Here is a 9,977-nt window from a genome sequence, read left to right as displayed (position 1 = left end):
CAGCCTGGCCGCCTAGTTCAGCTACACACAGCACAATGCCCACGCCCTGTTGCTCCAGAGGGCTCTGGCCTATGGGAAGTGGACCTCAGGGTGCAGCCTTCCTGGGACTGCCTGGCTCCTGTCCGGTGGCCTCCCTGTCCACGTTCCCGTTGCTCTGTTGCTCCAGCACCACGACGGAGAACACAGGGCTCGGTTTTGCCAGTGCAGACCTGCACTTGTCGGGCCCCATTTCAGTGCTGGCCCGAGGAAGAGACGCGGGGTTGTGGCCCCGGATCAGTCCTGTGACAGCTGGAGTTTCCTCTCTAATAGCATATCTGCCTCCAGATGCCCCCGGCACAGTGAATTCGTCAGTTGTGGCAGCCTTGCAGCAACCCTCCAAGGAAGGGACTGTGGAACCTACTTTTTAGTGATGAAAACTGAGTCTCGTAGATTTCAGGTGATAGAAAACTAGAGAACCATGTTTTCGAAAAATATTTATTAACAGGGAAATTTTCACCATATAATAAAGCAGGAAAAGCATATCTCAAAGCAATTAATAAAGTATGATCCCAATTTTTTAAAATACCTATCTATAATATGTGAACATATATGTTTATATGTATATCCTAAGAAAAAATCCTAGGAATAAATTCATCAAAATATTGATAGTGTGTTTATCAGAGGACTATGGTGATTTGAACTGTATTTTTTTTTTTCCAAACTTCCTCCATAACTACATTACTTTTGTGGTAAATGAAAAACACTTTTTCTAAAAAAGTGGGTCAAGTATTTGCAAAAGGCCTTCCCGTAAGTAGTAAAAGCAGAATGGACAGTCCCCCGTTCAAATTGCCAAAAGAGGCACCTGGAGCGCTGAGCGCCGGCAGGCCTCTGGGGTCCCCAAGTCTCCGGGAACACAGGGTAAAGTGTCCCAGCCCTAGCCAGGGCTGGCATAACCAGGCTCTTGCTTAGACCTTTAAAGCAGGTGAGAACACAAGTCCTACCCGCAACGGATTGTGGCGTGTAGATTTTTTAGGAAAAAGCACAGCTCTGAACACGTTCTGGGAGGAAGGTTAGTGGACAAGCACAGAAGGGGCTCAAAATTAGCAAATTCATTTGTGATAATACCAAGTACCAGTTGTTAAGCATTTATGTGCCAGATGTCCTAAGTGTGTCCACATCTCATCTTTATGATGGCTCAGAAGGAAAGAACCGGTCTGCTGCTCCGCAGAGGAAGAAGAACCAGAATGCAAATCCACGTGCCTTCAAAAATCTGTACTCTTGCTATGCTGCCTCTCTTCCTATTTCTGAGGGTTTTTTCGAGAACGTGTGAATTCCCTGCCTTAGTTAGAAGATGGTGAACACTGGCATTATGATGACTTGGTCATGAGGCCAGTATTGCACTGCAAATACCAAGTCTGCTGTGCATTTCTCCTTAGCCCCTTTTCCATGCGTCTTCCCTTCCTGTCAGCTGTCATTGATTTTGCATTGCTGTCACCGGGTCTGAGCTGACTACCTGTATTTATCCTTCAAGTCTGGTGCCACCAGATAAACAAGCCATGCCCTGAGCAAGAGAAGGAAACGGTGGTATCTGTGCTGCGCATCTGCCAGCCTGGGCCGCCCACTGCAGCGGCCGTGTGTGGCTCGGCAACCAGATAACTCACGGAACAAAATGCATGGGTTTTGTGACCACTCAGAATTGTTTCACTGCTCAGGGCTCTTTCTATTTGATTTCATTTGGTGACTGTCTGGCGGCAAAAGTTGCTAGAAGTCTGACAGGCAGGTAGGTGATGACTTACTGTTTTTGACTTGTTCTGCATTAAAAAGGACTGCAAGTCCTATTCCTTCCTGCTGTGCACTGCTGGATTGACAGGGAAGGTGTATTCCACATCTACGGAACTTTGGGTAATTTATAGACATTTCTAGTTCACCCCCAACTTTGCTGGGCACTAAAGATACCAGGTGAAGTAAAAAATTAGTTCTCAAAATAATTGGAATTTAAAATTTACAATCACCTAGAAGACGCTCCCTGCTGTTGGGAAGAGAAGATTGTGAGATAAGTACTAGAATGGCCAGTAGGTTCTGGGTTATGTGCCAGTTTGGATTCGTAATGGCCACCTGAGCTCGGCATCCAGGGGGAAGAGGTTGCATCTGGACTCAGTGTGAGAAAGGGTCGGCAGACACAGATTCCCTGGCTGAAGGCCCTTTGGAGATCAAAAAGTCCCAGGCCTTCATGTTACAGATGGGAAATAAGGCCCAGAGGAGGAAGCTACCCACAAGTTAGGTCTCCTAGCATCTAGGCCAGAGCACAGAGCCATACACTGATGGGGACCTTAATGCCTTCCAGACAGGCTGGGCTGCCCTTTGTGCACATGGGCAGGATCTCTTCCTCCGCACTTGCTCCCAGGTCTGGGTGGAGGGGCTGCTGTCCCGCAGCGTGGCCCCAGCCTCCACCCCTGCTGCCAGATCTGCTCCCCGGAGCCCCTCCTCAGGGTGTGGAGTGAATTCCAGAGCTGCGCATCCTCGGACACTCCAGTTTTTGGCCTCAGCTGGGCTGTGCCTGTGTCTGGGGTGGACCCAGGATCTGCTTTTAATGACACAGTATTTCAGGGTTCGGGCAGCTGGACTCTGTCTGCGCCAGCAGGTAAATTACAGGCTTAGCGAGTCAGAAATCAAATAAACACTCCAGCTGCTGCGGCTGCTCCAAGGAGAACAGTGGTTTCCGGGAACCTCCCCACCCAGCTCAGCCTAATTACCACCTGTCACTCCCCGGGGACAGCAGCCTTTTCTTTGGCTCACAGGTCCCAAGAAACAGGACAGGGCTCCTGGGCATACAAGGTGACAAAAACTTTGGTCACCAGCCTGTTTGTGACAACTTCTGGACAAGCTCCCACCCTCGCCCCACACCTTGTCACAGGCTGCCCAGTGTCAAAGATGCATTGCTCTGGGTGGAATGGATTGCTCCTTAGCAGGAGATGGCAAACAATTCTCACTTCATATGCCAACTCTAGTCTGTTGGCAGTGGCTGCCTGGAGTTCTGTGCTGATCATTTTCAAATTCTATCCAGATTTGGAAGGAAAAATATCGGGGTTGATTATTGATGTCTGCCATGCAGAAAGGCAAGGGAAATTATGTCATCTGTGCTGGGCATTGTCATCTTGGGCCACACAATGTATCCACCGTACTTGTCTCAGTGAAAAGATAGCTTTTCCACAGAGCTGAACTCCTGATGGTTCCATGCTGACAGATAGATGGGTCATCGAAGGCCCCAAGATCTTTTGTTTCTCCAAAGGCAAAATGTCCATGCGCTGCATGTCTGCCCCAGGCAGAAGAGGCGTATCAAGGCAGGAAGACAGGGGAAGGTAAACTCCATTGGCCTTAGCCCTAACTCTTGTGTTCATTCAGCTCTTTCTTGAGTTGACCCTGTGGTCAGCAGTTTGGTAATTCAGATGCAAATATGGAACACTGAGGGCAACGCCACGCTCTCTAACAGAAATGCCTAGAAATGCCCAGTTTTGCACCTGGGAAGGGCAGGCAACCAGAGGTGGACCAGACCCTGTCTACACACCGGCAAACCCTGGAATGGATAGTGAAGAGCCTGAGGGGCCCATCTTGGGTTCCAGGTGCTCTCGGTTCATCCCACATCTACCCACAGCCTGGGCCACAGACAGGACTTTCGTGCCAGCCCCAAAGAGCTGGTCACCACATGCCTCTGGAGGGGTGAGGGGGCTGGGGTAGAAGCTTGCTTGATGACTCAGAACACGAGGACTGGAAGCCAGAAGTCTGTGACAACCTCAGACAGGGCAGAGAGGAGGAGGGGCCTGGAGAGGACCCAGCCTGGCAGGAGGGAGGCAGGGACACAGACATGTTGATCTCGGAGGGCCCTCTGTGCCAACCCCGCCTGGGGCTGGCTGGGTTTGAGGGGCTCCCGCCTCTGCAGAGGAGCCTGAGCTGGGGGAGGCGCCGAGTGGCCGGGGTGCCCTCAGTGGCAGCCGCAGGCGCGGACCACCATGTTGCGGTGCTTGCGCAGGATGACGTTGTTGCTGCTGTCGTAGTAGAGCACGGAGGTGGCGCTCAGCTTGGTGGGCGCGCAGCACGCCTTGGGGACAGCGTCTGGCTTCATCAGGTGCACCTGGCCAGGGAGGGGGCAGCAGGCAGAGGCGTGAGAACTGTGGGCTTCTCCCAGGGCCCCCCAGCCCCGGCCCCCAGCTCCTGCCTGCCCGGGCTCCCCAGCCGCTCACCCCTGCCCGCTCCATTCTCCACCTGCAGCCAGGACGGGTGCTACCAGTCAGCTGTGGCCGCCCCTGCCCTCCTTGACCCCTTCCCTGCCCTGCTGCCCTCAGGGCACAGCCTGGGCACCTGCCCACTCCCTGCCACACCCACTCCCTCAGACACGACCCCAGCACACGGCGTGCCTGGTGCCCAGTCCTGCGCCTGACGCCTCTGCAGCATCCCCCTCTGAGGACCCCCCTCCACTCCTGTCCTCTCTGAGCTTCTGTAACGTCCCTGACCGTGTCCTGTCCGCGTTAGCTGCTCATGGTCTGTCTGCCCCCAAGACTGTGAGCCAGTGAAGGTGAGGGAACAGCTGGATGAGCCGAGAAGTCCAAGTTCACCCTGGGGCGGTCGGCACAATTATTTCCCAAAGCTCGCTTCGGCCCTCACAACAACTCCTTAGACAAGCATCATTCCGGGCAGACGGAGACTGAGGGCACAGAGGCCCCGTGACTGCCTGGAGTCGCGGCTCTGACGGTGCAGCAGGATGTGGCCCCGGGGCAGCTCCCGCCACCCTCCTCCAGCAGCTTCCGCACCAGAGACCAGCCTGAGGGAGGGGGCTGTTTTGGCTCCACGAAAATATTTATCCTGAGACTCGGCAGGACAGGCTGCAGGTGGTACTGGACACCCTGTCGGGGCCCCACTCAGAAGGGCCCTGAAGGCAGTGGGCAGCCGTCAGGGGAGGAGAAAAGGAAGCCACCCGTCCAGGGGTGTTGTGGCCGCTGGGCCGGCCCTGGACCTCCTGGCCCCACGGAGGCTGCTGAGCAGGACCTGGACGAAGATGTCTGGCGGAACCTGCCCGGCAGCCGGGCCCCCAGTGCCCAGTGCAGAGCCTTGTCCCGGAAGCTCCAGCTCCGAGCCAGCCTGCTGGGAGGACCATGCACCGGACACTGGGCTGGCCTGGGGCCAGAGCCTCTCTGAGGCCCGTGGAGGAAAACGAGGCCTCTGTGGGGATGTCAAGCCAGACTGGGACATGCTCCCCAACTTCCCACTGTCCACATGCGGTGGCTGCGCTTGGCATTCGTAGACCCACGTGAAAGAAAGTAGGCGACACTGCCCATCTGGACCAGCCATGGGGCCCTGAGTGTCTGGAAACCGAGGACTGAAAGGGCCCGAGTTGGGACTCTGGAGAGAGGTCAGCACCACAGGGGTGCTGCCATCCTTCGCCTCCACCCTAGACCAGAGCTTTATCAGATGAGACAGAAAGAGAAACAGCCTTTTATTCCGCGTGGCACCAAATAGACTGATTCGCCTTAGACGACATGGGAGACCAAAGCAGAGGTTCTGGTCCTTATTGGGTCGGGTACAAATAGTGCATTGTGCGCCTCAGGTTTCTCCTCTGCCAAACGGGCACAACTGTACTTGTCTCATTTCCAGCACAAAGGTATCTTGGACACGTGCCTTCTGCCAGCCCTGCCAGGGCTGGGAGCACAGGAATGTCCCAGACAAGGTCCCATCTCTCAGCCTCAGTGGGGAGGGGAGGGGAACCGGGGAACATTCCAACAGACAACCAGGACCCACGGGAGCGGCACAGCAATCACAGCAGGCGCTCAGCGCTCCGGGAGCGTGAGCCGTGACCACCCCTGGCTGAGAAGGACACAGAGGTGAGGCGGGCAGGGCAGGGAGGAGGCCCTCCTGGCGAAGGGAGCGGCCACTGCAAAGGGGGGGAGGTGGGAACACACGGTGGTCCTGGCACAGAGCCAGCATGTACAGGGCGATAAGGGCCCTGGGCCATGTGCAGGGACATTGGTGAGGCAGGCATGGCAGCTAAAGAGGGGCCCTGCGTCCCAGCCAAGGGCTCGGATTCCTCCTGGGGACAATGGGACGCGACAGGAAGCTTCTCGGCTGAGAAGGAGGTGGTCAGATTTGTGCTGTAGTGAGACTCCCCGGCTGCTGCATGTAGAGCGACCCCGAGGGTGAGCCTGGATGGACAAGTGTCCTTCTTCTGGCCCCCAGACTTCCCAAGGACCCCTCCCACATCACTGCCCCTGCCTCCCACGGCTCCTCGTCCTTCCCAGGCCTCTCCACGTGGAGGCCCGTCCTCCCCACCTCTCCTCCCGCTGTCTCCCAGAGCCTCATCTGCTCTGAGGACTCAAACACTGGCCCCGTGCGACATCTCTCACATTCAGACCTTCAGCTGGGCCCTCCTCTGTACCCCAGACTCGTGGACCCAACTACCCACCCAAATTCACCACGTGGGGATATTAGGGCCTCAGACATACGGGGTGGGAAGCAGAACTTCTGGTTTCCCCCAATCCCTCCTCTGACTCCACAGCAGCTCTGCCCTCGCCAAGCCGCCCGTCCTCCCCTTGTCCTCAGAAGGGCCCTCAGCCAGCACATCGCTGAGCCCTCGCTGGAGGCCCTGCACCCCCTGCCGCCTCCACCCACTGCCCAGAGTGGGCCCGCCTCCACCATCCAGCTGCCGCAGCCCACGCCCACCACCCACCAAGACGCCCTGGGCCTCTTGTAGGTGACCGCAGCAGCCTCCTCACCCGGCCCCCAGCCTCCTCCACCCTCCACCCCACAGTCCATCTCCCACAGCAGGCAGAGAGAAACTTCTAGAGTGAGTCAGATCATGACACTGCTTCGCTAAAACCCTGCAATGGCCTCTCGGTTCACTTGGGATTAAATCCCCCCACCTGTCACCTTATGAGGGACCCCAAGGCCACGTGAACGGCCCCTGCCCACCCCAACGTCACTTCCCTCCACCCTCACCCCCGCTTTGCTCCAGCCAGCCCCCGCCTCCCTGCTGGCCCTGAGCCCACCCAGCTTGCTCCTGTCCGGGGCCTTTGCACTTGCTCCTCTGCCTGGAACATTCTTGCTCCGTGCAGAGGCTCAGCCCCCCTCCGATGAACAGCCATCTTCCTTCCTCACAGACCCAGCCTCTTGGCTGCCCCTCTGCTTGAGTGTCCGCAGACAGCCTCCCCGAGCGGTCAGCCACTGTCCTGTCTGCGCCCAGCACAGCGGGAGTGCTCACTCTGGTGACCGACAGCTGGGACACGGAGGGTGGGGGCTGGGGCGGAGCGGGGTAGAGCCGGGAGGGGCCACGCAGGAGGAGCCCTGCACGAAGGCAGGGAGGCCGGGGCGCCCGCCATCACCCCAGCTCCTCAGCTGAGGTGGCACCCGGGCACCCAGTAGACCCCACTCGTCCTCGGGGGTCCAAGCCGCCGTCGCAATTCAGTTACTCTCACCCTAAGGCGTTGCCTTGACACAATCTCCTCCCAGAGAAACATCGGCGTCGGGGCACAGGGGACTGGAGTCCAGGTCAAGGTTCTAGAGAAAAGGCTCAACCCCAGGATCAGCAAACACGAGCGAACACTGAGCAACGAGCAGCAGCAAGGACACTTCTCAGGGAATGACTGTTGGCATTTAAACCCCCGGACACCGGGCATCAGAGCCACACAGTCTGGGGGACACAGAGCTGAGAAGGACCGTTTACGGACACGGAGGGGAAGGGGGAGCCACAGCCCAGATGTGCCTGGGGCATCCCCGACCCCAACACGCCACGAAGAGGGCGGGCGGCACACACGCATGTCATCACCCCACGGCACGTGTATCCAGGAGGGGAACACACCAGGCACGTGGGTGCATGTGTGTTCCGAGCTCACAGGGCTGCATGGGCAATGCACGTCTGTCACGGATGTGCTGTGCATGTGATAACAGGCACACCTGTCAGTGCGGGCGCCCCTCACACGAAAGCGACAGTCCCGCATGTGCATGTGTGCTGCACGGATGTGTGTGCGCACTGGCCAGTGTAAGCGGGGTGCAGGCAGGTCCCGGTGTGGGGAGTCTGCGCACAGAGGCCACAGGGACCAGCCTCTGCACAGGGCAGTGACCACATGGGTGCAGGACAGACTCCATGCAGAGGACACCCCCTGGCTCAAGCGGCACCCACCCACCTCCCGGCTTCAGAGGCCCCTCTGCTATGGGGACCCCGCCCGGGCGTCGGGGGTCCGGACGCAGGACTGACCAGGGACTGCAGAATGGCGTGGTTGGTGGCGTTCATGCAGGAGTCCAGCGGGAAGGAGCACTCCCCCTCACAGTAATAGGCCGAGTAGCCTTGGGGGGCGATGACCCAGTCCTGGGGGGAGAATGGGAGGAGGTGAGTCCCTCCACTGGCCCTCCGAGCCCCTACGTCCAGCATCTGTCACGGGACACTCAGGGCTGCCCTGCCCCTCCCCCGGCCTCAGGGCCCGTCACCCACCCTCAGCTGCTCGGCAGTCTCCCGAGAGGCCCAGCGTCCCCCCGGGGACCCCAGCAGACAGGGCTGGAGACCGCTGTGCCCCTCCCCGCACCACCAGCGTCCTGCGGGGCCAGCAGAGGCCCCCCAGCGCGGCCCACTGAGCCTGGCTTCCCTGTCACAGTTCCGACAATCGCAGCTAAGCATTCAGATAGTCTCCTTTCTCACAGTTTTACAAAAAAAGCACTTTTCACTATAAAAGCAACACATTCTCCCCTTAGAAAACTTAGAAAAGAAAGAAAAAAGCAATAGCTAAGAAAGTTGAAACCCCCCATAATTCCACCTTCTCCTGGAGAAACACTTTGGCTCTGGGGGGGGGTGGGGGAGGGGACGCGGGACGGACTGTCAGTTAAGAAAGAGGAGTCAGAAATTACCAGCCAGCCGAGGTCCTGGAAGCTGACATAGAGCTCGTGCCGACGACAAACCTGCCGGCCATCGGAGCCGTGGACGTCATCTGCAGGGGACAGACAGCGCGGAGTCTTTTTGGGGGTTCCTGCTCTACGCAGCTACCACAGGGAGCTCCCAGGGTGGGGGACACCCCGATGGGCACATTTGTTGACTAAATGAATGACGGGAAACTAAACCTTTTGGTCCCGTAAAGCCCATCCTTGCAGCTCTGCTGGTGCCATGGCCCAGCTCAAGAACCTTCAGTGGCTCCTGATGGCTCCAGAGTAACCGTACGCTCAGCCCAGCCTCCCCTGACTTTCAGCCTGTGGGCCTCCTGATGCCCCAATAAACAGCCTAGGGGACCCTCGGCCACCAAGTGGCTCGTCCTCCTTTCCTCTGGAGACACCTCCTGACCTCATTCCACCTCTCCTGCCAACCCGTTCCACAGGGTCTCATGGCTCCCCCTGAGGCCAGCCAAAGGCTGACTCCCCGTGAGGAAAGGAGGGCATGTGGTCGGGTCAGGCCCATCCCTGATCCTGAGGGGCTCGAACTCAGGAGGAGACCTTCGCATAAGGAACTGTGCATCCTGCAGGGTGCCCGGGGAGACAGAGGGCACCCAGGGCCGTGCTGCCCAGAGGAAGGGGCGCCCCATTCTGACGGAGACTTCTGGGAAAGGCCAGTGAGAAGGGACTTCTGGGCGGCAGGGATGGCAAGCGCAGACGCTCAGAGGCCTGAGAGGGCAGTGGCCAGTCCCCAGGCCGCAGGGGCAGAGGAGGACAGTCAGGAGAGGTAGCTGGAGCATGACCACCAGCTGGAAGCCCACCAAGAGCCTGGAGGGTTCATCACCACCACCTGGCTCGTGACCCAAAGCCTGCGGGCCTCAGGCCCATCCCGGGCCCTCACCAAAGATCCCCGGGAGCTTGTTCGGGTGCGGCAGCTCGTTGGTTTTCTTTGGGGGCCTCCTCTTCAGCGGCCTCACGGCCCGAGGGGCTCGGACAGGACGGGGGCTCGCCCTGAAAAAAGTGACCATGAAGGGCTGTTTGGAGCGCGGTGCCCGTTGCCCCAGCAGACCGGCCAGGCCAGGATCCACGCTGAGCCCTGA

The 9,977-nt window shown here is 58.3% G+C and overlaps 1 protein-coding gene across 2 annotated transcripts in view; it reads right to left on the bottom strand.

The window, feature by feature from the left end:
* Window positions 1–460: 460 nt before the first annotated feature.
* BMP8B (bone morphogenetic protein 8b) overlaps window positions 461–9,977 on the bottom strand; it is a 34,536-nt gene continuing 25,019 nt past the window's right edge. The window contains exons 4-7 of one of the 2 annotated variants that reach the window (XM_044770437.2): window positions 9,779–9,973; window positions 8,863–8,942; window positions 8,219–8,329; window positions 3,818–4,108 (exon numbers count right to left, since the gene is read on the bottom strand). In XM_044770437.2, the coding sequence (XP_044626372.2) occupies window positions 3,959–4,108; window positions 8,219–8,329; window positions 8,863–8,942; window positions 9,779–9,973 (536 nt within the window). In that variant the 3' untranslated portion in view covers window positions 3,818–3,958. Of the gene's footprint in view, window positions 4,109–8,218; window positions 8,330–8,862; window positions 8,943–9,778; window positions 9,974–9,977 lie in introns of both variants that reach the window. The other variant, XM_070510242.1, reaches the window with a different exon arrangement.

The sequence above is a fragment of the Equus asinus genome, chromosome 5, assembly GCF_041296235.1.
Source record: "Equus asinus isolate D_3611 breed Donkey chromosome 5, EquAss-T2T_v2, whole genome shotgun sequence".
Classification (NCBI taxonomy): domain Eukaryota; kingdom Metazoa; phylum Chordata; class Mammalia; order Perissodactyla; family Equidae; genus Equus; species Equus asinus.
This window is presented reverse-complemented; position numbering and strand designations above follow the sequence as displayed.